Source organism: Rissa tridactyla, chromosome 2, assembly GCF_028500815.1.
Source record: "Rissa tridactyla isolate bRisTri1 chromosome 2, bRisTri1.patW.cur.20221130, whole genome shotgun sequence".
NCBI classification, from domain to species: domain Eukaryota; kingdom Metazoa; phylum Chordata; class Aves; order Charadriiformes; family Laridae; genus Rissa; species Rissa tridactyla.
This window is the reverse complement of record NC_071467.1, coordinates 110,709,352-110,726,683: the sequence shown is the minus strand read 5'-3', so window position 1 is coordinate 110,726,683 and position 17,332 is coordinate 110,709,352. Positions and strand designations below refer to the sequence as shown.

The window sequence follows — 17,332 nt, the reverse complement described above, 5'->3', positions numbered from 1 at the left end:
AGGCAGTTACTTCCTCAGCCTCGGTTTTCAGAAACTTTTTAAAGATTATTAATTTTTATAGATTACTCCTTGATTTCTCGGAAGATCAGCTTGGTAGTCTGGCAGCTGCTAGGTGTCTCAAAACACTGTGAGGGGACACCGTTTTGCTGTCAGTCACTTGGTTTTGGAGGCAGAGAACTGTGAAGGCACCCGGTGAGTGGGATTCTTCAAAAATAAATATCCTTCGCTGTACGCTGCAAGAAATAACCATATCTGCTGTGATGTAAGTGAGTGTAGTACAGATGCCTACACATAACTGCTTTCTGTGGGGTTTTTTTAAGGGAAGAGTTGGTGCAAAAAGGAGATTATTTTTTGCTACAGTCCTCTCTTACAGCTAGATAATTATGTTTAATTATGTAGGGGCTCATCCATGCTAAGCTAGATGTTTTCATTTTTCAGAATTTTGTAGGGATGTATAGTTTAAAAGTACACTTTGGGAAAAGCTGTGACTATATTTTTTTTTAGAGCTGCACTTCTAAAAAATACAAACGAGTGAAAAAGATAATTTCTCAACATGTGGTGCTAAGCTGTCTAGCAGCTCTAGTACGATCTGTCAAGCCAAAGGCGTATTTTTAGCCTGACTCTCTGCTATGCGTGTTGTCGTAACAGGTGCTTGATGAGACTGTATTCTCTGTTTATAGATGAGGTCTTGTCTGAAAACTTTTTGGACTACAAGAACCGTGGCGTCAATGGCTCTCACCGTGGTCAGATTATCTGGAAGATTGATGCCAGCTCTTACTTTGTAGAGCGTAAGTATTTTTTTGATTCCTGCTATGGTATAATTCAGTCATTTCACAAATATAATTGAGCTACTTAAGTTGTTCTTATGATGTTTTTATGCCCAATATGTCCTTTAGAAAAGGCCAAAAATGTTATCAATATCTTCAAATGTATTGAGAGGAACTGAAACATTTTATGGATTAGAAAACCACAATTTCTGCAAGTAAATAAATTTTGTGGACATTGACTTATTTACATATTTATTTTTTTATACAATTGTGAATAAGTGTTTTAATCCATTTGCTGTTATTTTGACTGTATCTTTAGTAATGAATGGCATTAACTTTAATATGGTATTAAGGAAAAGAGGAACTCGGGGGCATAATCTCACTCCAGGAAGATTCATGCTGACTTTTAATTGGAAAACTTCGTGGTGCATCCAGCTTCCACCAAGTTCAGGTGGATTCAGTGGTAAAAATGGTTGAGTTCTGGTCATCATCTAGACTGATAAAAGTATAAAAATATGTATTTGCAGCAAGTTACACTGATTTCAGATTAATTGTTCCTCATTATACTCATGTAATACCCAGGACGTCTGATGTAATGCAGTGTAACTCTTTTCCATCTCCTTAGCAGTCAAAATACAGAAATACTGAATTTGCTTCTGCAAAGTACTATGTACCTTGTACAGCAAGTTAACAACATTTCCAGGCTTGGCTGTCCCACATCCCTGACCAAAGTGAACCTGACCATTCGAGTCCTTCCTCTCTTTTCAAAGAGTTACCATGTGCTAGCGTGTGTAGCGTGCAACAATTTCGTTTTTTCAACTGTACTGAGTATGTCCAATGATTTACCTTAGCCTGCTGGGCAAAATTCAGAGGTTTTGTAAAAGCATACATAAATTGTACGATAGTCAGGTATACCTGTTTAAGACTGTCTGAATTTGAGGGCAAGCAAGGGATTCTTTGATATAGCCTAAATTCTAAAGGATTTTGAAAGGGTATGAGTTATACTTGAGTAGATTAATCTATGACTTTGACCTTAAGTATCTGGTATCAGCAAGATGCTACATGCAGACACTTTACAGATACTCAGTCCTGGAAACAGGTTATTTCTTTGCAGTATAAAGCATTGCTGATGGTTTGTAATTCCTAGTGTCAAGTTAAATTAAGAATGTTGTTCTAAAGAAATAAGGGAGCTGCTGAAATTTCTACAGGACATACAGGATACTTATATTGTGTGTTTTGAAAAATACATTTATAAGAAATTGTTTAATATATAAGAACATCGGTTTTAGTTATCCTGGTTTGGGGGCAGAAATACATTACAGGATCTAGCCTTTAAAGCAGACTCTAATTTGCAGTTGCTTCTTTGAGCTGTGGTTACTGATCCATGTGACTGATCGTGCTTTCTTTTAGCTGTTAAAGAAGCATGGGGCGGAGATACAAAGTCCCAGAACTGGGTTTTGAAGAGGCCTTAGTACCTCGGTTTATTGAGGAAGGTGGAAGTGGGACTGGGCTGCTGGTAGGTTTCCTGCATAATCCACAACAGAAAAGAAAGAGGCAATGTGAGAAATGCTTAGAAGAAAGCCTCTTCAGGTGAGCCACATTTCATTAAGGGCTCAACTGACCAATGAATTATGTCAGCTTAATAAATTGTCCCTATTAGATGAGACATAGTAGCTGTTGTTAATTGATTGCATGCACATTCTTCACTTGCCCTACTGTAAGAAAATGCAACTTAGCATAAGATCCTTCACTGATGCTTAAAACTAAGTTGTATTACACTGTAGTTGGGCAGCCCACGCTTGGTGAGTTGTTGCCTCTTTGTAATTTGTTATGCTGCCATCATTAGGTTGTGAATCTCAGCCCTGAGATTATGTACCAGTACAAGGACAGATCATTACCCTGTTCAGAATTAAAATAGGAGAAAATGAAGTAGGCAATAGTAAATAACAGCACATGCGGATACTCTTAGAGCCACTTGACTGTTGAAGCGGGAAGTTAAAGCAGTGAAAAATGTTGATGTATGTGAATTTTCTATATATCTAAAGGCATATTTGAGGGTTCCTCATTGTCGAGACTTATCTATGAAACCACACAGCTTTGCAGTTGATTAAATCTTACGTTAAAAATTGCAGCATCTGAAAACCTCATGTATTTTCTATCCAAAGAGGATGGTGTAAACAACCTTCCTTCAGACTTCTATTTTTTGGACAGAGATCGTATTTTGCTTTTATGTTGCATAGCACGCAATATGGTGGCATTGTCAGGAATCAGAAAGATGCCGGTCATCAAAATCAAACTCACCTAAGAAATATATTTTCTTTGTCTTGCCATTCACTACAGAACTGAGAGAACCTGGAGGACAGGGCAAAGGTATGTTCAGTGGTAACGTGGTATAAGAATTGCCACGTTGGTCCAAAGTTAACCTGACGCGATGTCCTGTCTCCAAAAATAGCCAACAGTGTAGACTTGAGGGTATAAAGGTAAGCAAGTGTTAGTGAATCTTCTAGCTGGAATATTCTTAGCTTCTGCTCACGTGTAGCTCAGGCACTTCCTGAGATAGGTAGTCTTTTTATTTAGTGGTTGTCAAGGCATATAGTAGGTAGCTAAGATGTGGTAATTTATTTTCAAGGTATCTGCATTGGTTTTCTATTCACTATGTTATACTTCCCTTAACTTGCTATTGATTGGAGTCTTGCTTATTATAGCATTAATTCTCTATAAAGCAGAGTAGCTCGCTTGCAAAGGTAGCCCTTAGTTTCTGCTCTTGTTTTTCCTGCAACTGTCTGTACCTTGGTATCCGTTCACCACTTGAGTCAGTACCGGCAATTTATCAACTACATAGTGATTCAGAAAACGTTACGGTATACGCTGCAGTGTTTGGCCCACCATAGCTGGCGAGAGCCACGATAAAGGGAAAATCACAGTATGACAAAATAAAGAATCAGCCTTACATAGAGAATTTAAAGTTCCCAAGAACTTAAGGCACCCCACACGGCCTGGTTTGGTTCCTGTTCTTGAAATGTACAAAGGTTTAACATTTTTGGTCGTGCTATTGTGTGAGGTAAAATAGGCTTCTTATCGGGGGACTGTGGAGATCATCCTGTCCAACCTCAGAAGTCAAAGTTTTTCTTTTGCCAACAGTTAGACATCAAGGACTCTCCACGGGGTGTTTTTGTACCACATTTAAGGAAATTACCCTTATGCTGTGACCAGCCAGCCACTTGACGTAAAGAGCTTAAAAAGACATTTTTGAATTTTTTTTTATATTAAAGAGCTATATGAGGGAGCTTGAAAAATCAAAGGTATTAAAGACTGGCTGATCTGCAACAGTGAAATTCCCATTAATAATTAAAAAGAAGTGTTAGGAATGAGGTGAAGTAAATAGAGAGTTATAACTCGCTTTCTATATTTTGAATCTGGAGGCATATAAAATGCGTTTGGGAGTATTTTGTTCAAAAGCCTTAATGTTCCCCAATTAGTTATCCTTTCTTTCCTGCATTTTTTGAAAATTAACAAGCAAATGAAATACGATGCTCTAACTATGTAACCTATAATTATTGTACATAAAACCACTGTTTAGGTACTTAACAGAATACTGACATCTAATCACTGTAGATAGCAATTTGCATGCAATGGTCTGGAACGTGGAATAGGAGTGAGTAAAGGCAATAGTGCCTGGCAATTATTTTCTTCATGGTGCCAGATTATCACAACAAAAATCTTCTGTCGGACATAGTTGTAATGATAATTGCTGGCAAAAAAAACCATCAACATGGAGGATCACGCTAGACAGAAGTTGTCGACGTGCTACTGCTATGGGCAGAAGAAACTAGCAGTATTGTGAGAGATTTTTAGAAGTGCACCAGGAATGGAGAATACAAAGGAAAGCATGGCAAGAAATTTAAACCATTTTTTGTGTTAACTGTGCTTCTTGTACTTCTATAAAACTGAACTTCTGCACTTTCAGATGCTTGTCTGTTGTTTAAGCTACACTTTCCCAGTATTCTCAGTGGGTCCTAGTCTGAGTCATTAAGCGTTACTTTTTCAGGTGTATTTAAAATCTTACTAGGTTAAGAAAATGCTTTCTGTGTGGTAGGTCAATGATAATGCAAAATATTTTTTGCTTTTTGGAACATGCTTCTGTGTTTTGGGGGTATTTGGGCAAAATACGTGTTGCTTTTGAAGTTGCTGGTAGCCTGGTTTAAGACCACCTGGAGAGCCCCATCACCTTTCAAAACAAAGATAATTTCTTAACACGTACCCATACAGTACTTTCAGATATTATAGCCGGTTAAAGTTTGTTTTATAGTGATCTACTCTTTTCACCCTGAAAAGGACTAATATCTTTCCTGAAGAAGCCTATGCCTTTCCACTTTGCATATCACAAACTTGCATTATAATGTTGCCAGTCACAAACTTGCAACATAATGTTGCCAGACAGATGCGTAATTGGTGTGAGCCAGAGAGGGAATTGCTTCCAAATTACAGCATGAATGCCTGCAGAACAGAACTCATCTGCTATTAATATCCAGCAAAAAAAAAAAAAAGCCTTAACAGCTGCAGAGGCAATGTTGCACTACGGCCAGCTTTGCCTTTCTGCAGACATCTAGCAATTTGGGTTTTTATGGCAGCCAGTGATAAACGGTAACCATCCGCTATAACCATGAAGCGGTTGGGGTTTGGGGAGAGGAAGGAGGGGGAAGAGAGTTGGTGTGCCACTAGGGATGTATACTTTGTGTTAAGGCTTGGAGGGCACTGCAGTGAAAGAACCAGCCTATAGCGGGTTTTCCAGGAAAGTAAACATGCTCTGCTTCACTGCAATTTCTGGCACGCTTTTCTGGATTAGACAGCAATACAGAGAAAGAGAGTGTGCTAGAGACCATTTCACTGAGGTGTGATGCAGCATCATCCTGTAAGCACAGTATCAAACTAGCACATCCTTAAAGTTACGAGAAAAGTTTTGACACTATTCACAATTGCACTGAAGAAAGCTAAATACCTGGGTCCCCTGTTAATATGCTGCCCTTTCTGTAGGTTGTTTTACTACCTGGCAACAGAGAAAACCATTTCCAAGTGTTAACCAATGATCTGTGTGGCACTTTTATGTGGAAGCGTATGCAGCAGTTGCTTGTTTAAATTTGTTGCTGTTGTTGCTGCATTTCTTTTTAATAGCAAAGATGGCTGATGGGCCTTGCAGAGAGCAGAAATTACAAGTTTTCTATTCCTATTGACTAGCAGGAAAATAATGGTTAAATAGGCACACAACTAAAGTCAGAGGTCTGAGAGGTCCTGGTACCTCTGTAGTTAGAAGGCATATGTTCTAGGTCATGGTCAATATATACCATATATATGTGTGTTTATGGAATATGTACAGTAATGTCCCCAAAACTGACATCAGCCCTTTTATCTGGGGCTTTCTCTAGAAAATACATCTTTCGCATTGCTTTAGGAAGCCAATATAAAGGCCACTTCCAAAGTACGAAGGTTTAGACTGGAGATTTGGAAAAATTTTGACACTGAAAGGGTTATTAAGCATTGGAGCAGGCTGCCTAGGGAAGTAGTTAAGGCACCATCCCTGGAGATATTTAAAAGACAGGTAGACATAGTGCTTAGAGATATGTTTTAGTGGTGGTTTTTGTCAAGAGTTAGGTTGATGGTTGCACTAGATGATCTGAAAGGTCCCTTTCAACCTAGGCAATTCTATGATTCTATGATTTTCATTACCCCAATGTCTCTCAAATCACATGGGTTTCACTTTATGAAAGAGTGCATGAGGGGAGAAAATAGTGTTGAAGTCCATCCTGCTATACCTTTGAGCAAATTAGAATATGCTGCATGACTTTAACCTTCAGGAGTCCTCAGATGGTAAAAACTGGAGCAACACAGAAGCATCTTCAACAGTGTGAAGACTATTTAGCAGAATGGTTAAACGTGTCAGAGAAAAAAAACAGATATGAAGCACTAAGGGAGTTCTGTGTCCCAAAAGGGGTGCATGTACTGCTTGTCTCTCTCCTAAGGAAGACATACCATAATTTTGAGTTTCTTTCCCTTTATTTCCTTGCACATGTAATAGTCTTATTGATGCTTTTTGATTATCTTCCACCCTACACGCAATTTTAAAATTCTTCCTTCTTTTCCTCAGCCCGGTACCTTTATAGTAGTTTAATATTTGTGTTTGAGCCAGGCTTAGCTTTGGGAAGAGGAGCACAGTCTGAGTCTGGATGAAGGCATTTCCCAGTTCTGAGCTGTTGAGGTTACTCAAGAACCCTTCGCTTTGGATCCTTCGATCAGCCCTTTAATCTTTGCTGTTGTTGCATTTCCCATTAGTTTTTCTCTTGCAGAGTCTTTCTGTGCCAGGATTGTAGGCAGCAACCTATCATAAATGGAAACATAGGTCAATCCACACAAGACATTCAACAGCTATTTCTCAGCTTCCTGCATGGTTGTGCTGTGGTAGCTTAACCGAGAGACTTGTCTGTGAATTGGGTTTTTCTCCATCTTCTCTCCCTTTCCACAACTTGTTTTGACACTTGGACATATTTTGTTTGTGCTGTGGAGATCAGGGCTGTTTGTTTATTTGTTCCCACGCAGGGAAGAAGATGCTTGTGTTGCAGCATGCGTGCTTGGTGACACCATGCTGGGACAGCCTGGCTGGTCCCCACACTACCTGCTCTCCGTTTTTTGTGGCAGTGCTTAAAGAAATTAGGAAATCTCTGCTCGCACAAAGCTGAGATTGAAGTGAGAGCTCTGATAGCTTGATAACAGGAGTTTCAGAAAGCCATCTCAAGGTAAACTGTAAAGCTTTAAATGAGAAAATAGTGCTTGATCTTAAGCATGCTGAAGTCAGAGCAAGTCTTTCTTCACTAAGCCATAGTTCGTAGTTCTCAGTCACAAAGCCCACAGTTTATCTGGTCTGTTGTCTCAGCTGTTTAACCCTAAACAAGCGTATCAATGCATCAGAGATTGGACAAGATCTAATTCCCTAGGCAATGGTCAAGAATTGCGGTAACGTTTAGCAGGGTTTAGTACTAATTATACTGAGCCTTGAGGCGTTTGTGACCTGGTTTGGATGCACAGATCTATTCTTGTTTGTTAGCTTTCCAATATTTATTAGTTGCCTTTTTTTTTTTGTTACAGTGCTGTCTAGTGTCTCCCGTGAAGAGTAGATCTGCTTTTCTGTGTGCTAAGATAGTTTCTGTCCTAAAGGGCTAAGGCTGGATTTTTGAAGGTATAAGTTCAATGCAAATGTCCGAGAGCTAGGCTTCAAATCCGAGATAGGGACGACAGATTAAAAGGTGAGAGGTGGAAACAGAGGCACAGAGTGAAGTAGTGACTTACCAATGCATAGGTACAACTGCAGATAAGACTTCAGTTTCCATACTCCCTGCTTAGCGTCTCATCTGGTAAGTTTAGGCCACTTCTAGTCTGTTTGCATTCTGAACTGTTGGGAATTACTTCAAAGGTGTACCCTAAAAATAATTGTGCCCTGCTGCATGGTACGTTCCTCTTCCTTTTGTTCTTTAAGGAGTAGAGTTTCTGAAAGCTCTTCTGCTGGAAAGAGGAGAGAGGTTTGTGTAGGGCTGTTATGGCTTTATCAAAGTTGGAATGAGCCTCAGAAAAGGTGGTAATAAAGAAATCGGGATTTTTCCTCTTTCTGTTTAGTTTTTTATTTTTAAGGCAGCTGTGGGTGTGCTGGATCTGCTGGTCCCCCCCCCCCCCCCCCCAGATGTTGTCAGGTTGAGGGACAGCAGTAACTTCCCTTGCAGCCCAACTCTTGCCTGGCTGATCCTCTACGGTAGGGAAGACAAAGATTTATGGAGTCATCTCACTGGCTGAACGTAAGACTGATGCAACTGGTTCCAGCCTTGTTATTCCCCTGCAGCTAAGCTTGCCTCACATATGGAGGCAGAAGGGCACTGTTGTGCCTACCAGTGCTGCTGTGTGACCCCATGTTCTGGACACACAGCCCGTAGGGTCAACCCCCAGCTTTTCTTGCTGTCCTATGTCCCAGAGTGGGACCTGGTGAGGATGCCGGGTCCCCAGGTCAGGTGCAAGTTAGTGCCAAGTGGTACCTGAGCCACCAGATGTGCCTCCCATTGTGAGATAAAACACTGTAATTTTGTATTTTAGGAAGAAGATGCTTGACAAGAAGGGGGAAAAAACCCACAGCCCTCTCCTGTTCTCTTCTCCTTCATTTATCACTTTGTTTTCTTTGTCCCCATTATTGTTTTTTCTTGCACATGTCTGCTGAGTCCCTAATTTTACTAACTCTCCTAACTTGGGAGATTTGTGATGACACAGAAAATTGTGACTGTTTTTTTTTGGGGGGGGCGCGGGGCGTGAAATGACACACTGGCCTTCTTTCAGGCTCGTTTGATCTTAAGGTAAGAAGAAAGTTGGCAAAGAGTTCATTCTTTCCAAGCAGGAGCTTGTTGCTTAAAACCCTTTTCAGGAAACAGGTAAGGACTGAGGAGCAGCCAGTAGTACTGCCAGTGCCAGGAGATTGAAAAGAGGCTATGTGGTTCTTACAGCAATTCCCTCTTGAATCTGTCAGGAGCTGGGAACATGTGGCTTTCCATGCTCCAACATTCAAATTTGTGGGCAGTTATAATTTCTGAGCTCGTCTGCACTACTCCCTGTTCTCCACATCCCACTGAAGATATCAGGTAGGGGCCTACATCCTTCAGCACTTCTGGAGTCGCTTGTTGATCATGCAGTTGTTCCCCCGGATAGAATAATTTAAGTAGAAGCCATCAGACCGCTCTGCACCTGGCAGCATGCCGTAGGGAATGGTACCTCTTCACTTTGGGTCTGGAGGAGTCTAACTGTAGGTGCCAAAGTTTGAAAATACAGGTTCACATACACATTCATTTTGCTATTGCAGTCATGGCAGCAATATCCTCAGACAGGTTATACTTGCATTATATTCAGAACTCCTGCACATGTAATGTGTTTTCTGCTTTAGCCTTGATATCACTCAGGATACCATAGTGCATATCACGTACTTGAGGAAATGAAGAGAAATTCCTGAAATCCAGTAGTGTGTTTAGTAGCTGTATTTTTCTCATCTAACCCAGCATTTGATAAATGCATGAACAGTTACCTATTGTTTTGCTGCTTTGAACTTTGGATGTTAGTATTCTGCACAACAGGTGCTGAAGTCACATAATTTATTTTAATGAATCAGTATAACTTAGATAATGTTGTTTTGTGATCGATAGTCTTTCTACTACTGACAGAAAGATTACAGTGTCACCTTTGATTCATAAATCAGTCTTTGCCACCGTTAAATGGTTCTGGAAAGTTTCTTTTGCATGATGCTGTCTAGGGATTTGGTAGAATTGCCCTGGAAGATAGATCCCTTCTCTTTGCTCCATTGCACTGCACCTATGCTCTCTCCTTGGATACTTTCTGAAGCTGCTGCAAGCCAAGTTAGTCCCCACTGAATTCGGTAAGAATTGCTTGCATGCAGCCCCTGCCTGCCATCAGGCCCAGCACCATTTGTGTAGAACCGTATACAGAGAGCTCAGGTGCAGGCTTTGGCCCAAGTGGTTTTATCTTTGTAGAAAACCAGAAGACAAATACAGCAGAAATGGGAAGCAGCTGTGGTTGGAAGGGTATCAGCACATACATCATAAGGTCATACTTACTCCAAAAGAGTGGTGAGATACTGAGCCTTGCTTCAGTTGTTTTCTTATTAAATAATGATAATAAAAAAAGTACTGTATTCAGGTTTTTATAATTAAGGATATAAGTTCAATTAATGGATGCAAAATTATTCCGGAAACAAGGAGGCTGCCTTGATGCCGCTAAGGCCTGACACCAACAAACATGAACATTTCTCATGGTGGAGAGGATAAGGGTCCCCAAGGACATGGGTCTCTGAGCAAAGAGCAGTTGTGTTAAGGGCTTGCCTGAAAGAGCAACCTCAGCAGGCGCTTTATTGACCGAGCCCATCACTGATTTAAAGTTCCTAAAGAATAGAACAGTGTCAATAATTTATCATTTCTGATTTTGGAGAATTTTATGGATTTTTTTGTAATCCTGTTAAAGCATACCGGGGAAGTAATTAATCAAAACAGAACTCAAAGCGTGTGTATTAAAGATAACATTTTTCTTAGTTTACAGAGGCAGTGAATTTGCTTCACATCTACTGCAAGGCTCTTTTATACCTCTCTGCAGTGGTGAAGCATCTGAAGGGCTCTTAGTTGTCCAACGTGGCACAGGAAAATCTCAGTATAAAGGGGGATAAAGCCTTTCACGTAATACAGAAATTTGGTTGTAGCCCTGTTACGCCATTGTCTGGTTTTGGCCAGCCACTGCGTCTCTCATGCATTGTGATCATTGAGGCAACATTTATCCAACTCATACAATGGTGTTTGGACAATTTTATTAGACAGAAAAACTTGTTTAACCTTGCGTGAGGAAGGCAGAATTATATCTGTGGTGTAGTGCTGTAGTAACTCACCCTGCTTCTGAAAAAGTGCATATAAGATGCAGGAAGCCTTTTCATAATTGGGTTTTCTTGCTAACTAGCTAGTAAATCTAGCCCTGTTGTCATCTTACTCCTGGTCCCAGGGTTTCCTGCTATAGGACTGCCAGATGTCAAGAACACCATTTATATCCAGGATGGACTTACTCAGAGAGCGGGAGGTCAGCAGGGAGGAATTACTGTCTCCCTGCAGGATTCAAACACTTTTGTCCAGCAGAACCATCTTTCTGCAAGGTCTTTGATATAGGTAGTAGGATCTTGAGAGCCTCAGATGAATGTTATTTTATACTTCTAAGGTGTTCTCCAACCCTTTGAATACTTCAGATGTTCACTTTACCCCATTAGTAGCAGGTATAATTTCCTTCCGTATATCAGTGCTGATAGCTTTTTTATAAATACAAAAAACCCCACAACCCTGAAATAGATACTTTTGCGGTAATTGTTTATTAATTGAATTTCCATAATGATGTTTCTTTCTGTCCTTCCCCTTTCATTAAATTATCTATGCTAATTTCATTATGCATTCTCTCTTTAAAAGTTAAAAAAACGGTGGATTTATTTCCACAGCAGCTGCTACAGTGAGACCTCTAAGAGTAGACAGCAGTGTTTGTTCCAGATCCTTCCTTTTCCTTGGCAGCAGAGCCTGCGTGGCTGGCAGGCACTTGGTCACTTCTAGAGCAGTAGGAAGCAGAGGGGTGGGGAAGTGACATGCTTACTTACCTGGGGTGAGTTGTCATAGCTCACTTGTAGCTCTAGATTCATTCCTGAGAGTAAGAGCTACAGGTCTGATTGCTTCTCACTCCAGGGCTGTTTTAAGGCAGCTTTTCATGATTAGGCTGCGTATCCCGGTAATCTTGCTTCCTCTTAGTGTCCCCTTCACACTCTAAGAAATACATGAATGCAGTCTTCAATAATTCAGACTTCTGAATCTCTACAGTCTACGTTAGCCTCCAAGAGGTGCATTTTTCCTGCTGATAAAGGTGTTTGCCTGATGTGGAATAGCCAGCCCTGCTCACTTACAAAACACTAATTTTTTTTCTACGTACGTTTGTCACTGTGGCATCTCGTGGTCGTGGGGAGAGACGGAACTATTTCCTTCCCTCCATTTGCCTTGGATTTCTTGATTTACATGTAAGTGATGTTCTCTAATTAGCACACTTCTGGATTCAGGTTTTCAAATGTTTTCCTGTTTACAGGATATTATGGTAAGCTTTATGAGCTGCCTGTGAGGAATATTAAATCTACACAGCTACTAGATTCACCATTTCTCTTTCTCTTTGTGAACTGCACGGAGTCTACACCTCATGAAGTCACAAAAATGATAAATAAATTTCGGCAGCAGTATACTTTGGCTTTATCCTTAATTTTCTTCTTTTCCCTGACAACTCCTTAGATTTCAGAGAACGCGTCACGTACCTTTTTTGTATTAAGGTGAAAATGTAAAAGAAAAGGCATATAGTAACATTTTGGATTGTAAGGGCTCAGTTCAGAGACAGCCACGGCAGAGTCATCTGTGGTGTTTAAGATGATGCTGCCTCAGTTAGTTGTCTGTGTTGGCTCTCTGCCAGAAGTCATGTCTCACCACCCCACCATTTTTGAAGTAACCATTTGATTACTGGCCGTGTAATCAATTGTAATTGCTGGATTGCTTGCTCTAATCCTGGTAGTTAGGTCATCTCCAGGTGCTATTCCTAAAGGCCTCAGTGTCTTACTAGGCTAGCTAATGTAAGCAGGCGTTTGGGGCTGAATCAGCTCACCTTACCTAGAGACTTCAGATGTGCGGGGCTCAGTTGTGGGACCTTAACAGAAAGCCTCTGACTTGTGTGTTTTGTTTATCACTTTCTGGTGCAGAGGGAATTTTCATGTGTTAAGTGCTGCTTTCTCATTCAAATTTCTCTCTGACTTTTGAAAGAAAGAAAATGAAACTTAGCTAGGGGAAATCTCAACTGCAGCTATGTTGATATCCCTCACGGAAGAGTAGCTGGCAATTGAGCAGATCAGCCAAGTTGCTTGTGCTTTCTGCCTTACAGAGGCAGAGGATTCATAGGCAGAGTCAATTCAAACTAAAAGCTTAGTTTAAAGCCTTATCCTGGAAACTCATGCCGGCTTTCAGCCTTGCTGTGGAAGGTGGTCCTTTTTCAAAAAGATGGACAGAAGTCTCAGTACTGTTTGTAAAGTCCCCCTTGTACTCAATCAGTAGTAGAGCAGAGCTCTTACAACTCTAGCGGCCTGCACTGTGCATATTATACTACACTGTCGGTGGTTATGTCTATGGAAGGCACAGATATTAAGCCAATGTTGTTTCGTGTGAAGTGTGTCTTTCAAGAGCTGTGAGCAGCCATCCGGCGGGGGCATCCAGTTGTCCTCTAGAACATCTCTTTCAAAAGATCCCATCTCTAATTGTATCAGGAAACGCTTAGCAATGCTCAAAACAGGGAAACATGTGACAGTGCATGAGTGTAATAATTGACACTGATGTCTTTCAGTGGGATTTGAGCTAATTTGCATTATGTTGTAACTGGAACCAGCGTAAGAAAGACATAAATTAAATAGGAGAAGGCACCTGCTCTTGCAGAGCAGCTCTGTGAACAGCAGGAGCTGAACTTCTCCAGAACTCAGAACTTGAAATCCTGTTCCTGCTGTGGTTGAGAGAACTAGGTGTTAATTTAAATAGCATAAGGATTTCACCCGAGAGTGTCAGAATTTGCTGTCTTAAAGTTATTAACTCTCTCCCTGGTATATATTCATAGAAAAGCATGAAAATTTGGTAGAATTCCATTTCTCTTTGCACTTTTACAAGAAGAAAAAGTAACTAAATAAATTGCTTCTGGGATGAAATTTTCTATGGTGGTTTAAGGCCAGTACATGGGTGTTTTGTGACTGAGCTGTGAAACCATGAAAACTGGGTTAATAACGAACCTCCCCAACACAGCCTTAGCAGTAGCACTGCTAGCAGGCAGGCATCTCTGTAATTACTGCTTCTCTACGAAGTGTGCTGAGCTTCTAGGATGGATTAAAAATCTCATATTGTGCTTTCTTCTGTTAGAAAATGACTCAGTAGAAACCTTTTAAATATACATAATACGTGCAAAGATAAGGTTTCTGTGTCTGAACTAGCCCATTTAGGTTTTGTGCAGTTTGGAAAATAGAATCTGGTTTTGCTTTAGCGGATCTATTTCTTTTTCTAAATTCCATAAATTTGTTGCATTTCAGATGCAGTGAAATGCCAAGTAATACTTCTGTGACATGCATGAATAATTTAGCTGACCTATGCATGTAATGTGCTGTGGAATATAAATCCACTTGGTAGTGCATTTAGCAGATTATTTTTTTTCTTTACCTGACTATTTTCTAACAGAGTGTAGGAGTTTTAGAAATATTTTTGGAGAAGGGTGGCAGGACTGAGTGACGTGTGGATGTGAAAGGAAGAAATTACATCTGAGGAGACTATTTCTTTTGGAAGGAAAATGAGAAGAGGTAAGAGTGGTCTCTATCCACTGAAGTTAGTGGGAGTTTTCCTGTTGGCTTTAACAAGATGAATCAGACTTTTGACAGCTAGTATGGAAGAGGCGTATAGCTCAGATGATGCAAAATAATTAAAAGGATAAATTAAACAAATTTTGTAAGTGGTTGTTTTTGTGCTGTGGACTAAATGTTTTAGTCCTTCAAAACACTTTCTTTTTAGAAGCCATGGCTTGTCAAGGCCGACAAAAAGATTCCTGCACGCTGGCAGCTGACTCAAAGTAGTATGTGCCAGACCTCTCTGAGGCCATGACAAAGACTTTACAGTAGGCATATTCTCCAAGGTGGCAAGGAGGGGAAAAAATGAACCACCAAAACTATAAAACAATACTGGAAATAAATGTACCTCTTCTAGAGTCTTGTGGCACTCAGCAGTTGGATGTCCATGACAGCATTATACAGGTGGACAATGTACATGCACATATGATTTCTTTGACAGACCAACTTGACAGGGTATAAATGCACATAGTATGCTGTCCTTTTGCTAGAAGGTAAATTTGTGTATCCTCAGAGCCTATTTGAGACTTCAGATCTGGAATGTAAGTGTGCTAGTAAAGGATCTCTATTTGAAAAACAAGAGGCTGGGTGGTTTGTGTGCATGAACTGGGATGGATCCGTTAGTTTATGTGAGGTGACATCACTTCACAGCAGGTGAGAGTTCAAGTATTTGGTTTTCACATTGGAAATTCCCAGAGGCAGCAGAGGGGAAAAAAACCCCCCCTACAAACCAATCTACTGCAAACCCATTGTGGAAGCATTCTCTCTCCTCTTAGAATTGAAAAACTCAAAGCAGTAGGACAGCTTGTTCGTCTCCTGTGGTCTCAAAGCTTTGTTCGTGGCTCTGTTCGATGCCCTTTCTTTTTCAGCTCTCAACATTGCCAAAAAAGACATGTTTGCTGGTGATGGTTAATAAGAAAGATACGTGCAAAAAAAACCCAAACCCAATGTTTACTGTATTTTTAATAGATACTTTTTTGACCTAGTAAGTGAACTAAAACATGTTACCTGCAGATCCTTTTGTATGATCTTCTTGGCATTGCGAGTTGTGTTGTAAAACACATAAGCTACAGAATTGTGAAGATTAGATGTGGGTGGCCTGGAATGGGTTTGAGCATCTCAACAAATAAGATTGGTTTCAAGAGGCTATTGCAGCATCTGTAAGCAGAGGACAATTTCCCTGAGGTTGATGAAACTCCACCAGAAGATGTAAATGAGCTGTTTGGTTAATTCATCTGCAGTATATTATGTAGAAAGGGCAGACAGAGTTTGTGTAGCTGTGTGCCTGTTACTGCTATCATTGCATTACTTGTAGATGACTGAATCCCCAAAAGAGCTCTCCTTCCATAGTAGATGGTCCTTTCCCTCCCTGTGTTGGCTATAGGCTCTTAGAGCCAGCCAGTTACGCCAGTAACTTTCAGTCTCGCTTTCCATTCTTCCTTCTTTTGTGATTGCTGGGCAAGGTGCCAAATACAGTGCTTGACTGAATGCTGTGCTCTCTTGGGATTTATAATACTGGGAGTGACAGGATTACAGCCCAAGAATTTTTTTGAAGTACAAACCTGTCTGTGATTTAAGGGAAAATAGGTGTAGGGGACATCTGAACAAACAAATGCTTTAAAAGAAACTTGGAATGTACTTTTCAATTTTAGTGTGATCTGACTGATTGCAGCTTAAGTAATAAGTAGAGCTAAATCCGGTGATGGACCCGCTCAGTCCAGTCCCATCAGGTCAGTAGAGAAGCGTGCATGTAGTGCCTTACCTCTACAGATTGACCAGCTGCATCATATACCTCCTGCAAATTTAACTGTTACGGAGCTGCTGTGCTCCCAGATGCTTACATGCTTTGTTAGGGTGCATACTGAATGTTGTCATGAGCATTGTTTTGCAGAAGACAATACTTTCATCCTTTGGAAAGTGAAGAACAGCCCCATTATTATGAAAATTTGTTATGGAAGGACTCGTGTCCCTCTCTCCTTTGGGTTGGGTTGCCAGAAGTATGATTTTCTTCATCTTATAGAGGAGGAAATTAAGTCAGGAAAGAGTGAAACTACTACGGTAATTCAGTGGTAGAGGTTTGAACAGAAGCCGGGTTTCCTGGCATTGAAGCGTTTCATCTGAATGCTCGGTGTGTTTCTGCCAGAGATGGCAAAGCAGTGGCCCAGGTTCTGCAGGACACTTGAGGTCTCCAGCCTTACTCCAGGTGCAGGAAGCTGGCATCTGCCTTCCAGGCTGCAAGGAAGAGACACAACGTTTTCCTTTTTCAATGTTGCCATATATAGGGTAGTAAAAGGTTGAGAATCTCTTGCTTTGGTGTGTATGTAACTGGCAAATTAGGGGAAAAATGTATAGAATATACACTGAAGTGTAAATTAGCAATAGTACGTTACAAATGTGCAGGTGATTCAAAGGGAATTGACTCCAGAAACATCTTTTCTCCACTACTACTTCCTTTTTTCAGATGCCCTTTGCTTCTGTTTTTGGTTTTGTCTAGGTTCTCTGCAAGCTTATTTCTGAAAAACAGTGTTTTAAAAACAGTCTAGGTTATCTGCAG

At 40.6% G+C, this 17,332-nt stretch overlaps 1 protein-coding gene across 4 annotated transcripts in view; it reads left to right on the top strand.

The window, feature by feature from the left end:
* The window catches only part of HECW1 (HECT, C2 and WW domain containing E3 ubiquitin protein ligase 1), a 258,899-nt gene that overhangs the window by 98,637 nt on the left and 142,930 nt on the right, over positions 1-17,332 (top strand). For all 4 annotated transcript variants that reach the window (XM_054192341.1, XM_054192337.1, XM_054192338.1 and 1 more), the window contains one exon: positions 681-788. In XM_054192341.1, coding sequence (XP_054048316.1) covers positions 681-788 — 108 coding nt within the window. The remainder of the gene's footprint in view (positions 1-680; positions 789-17,332) is intronic.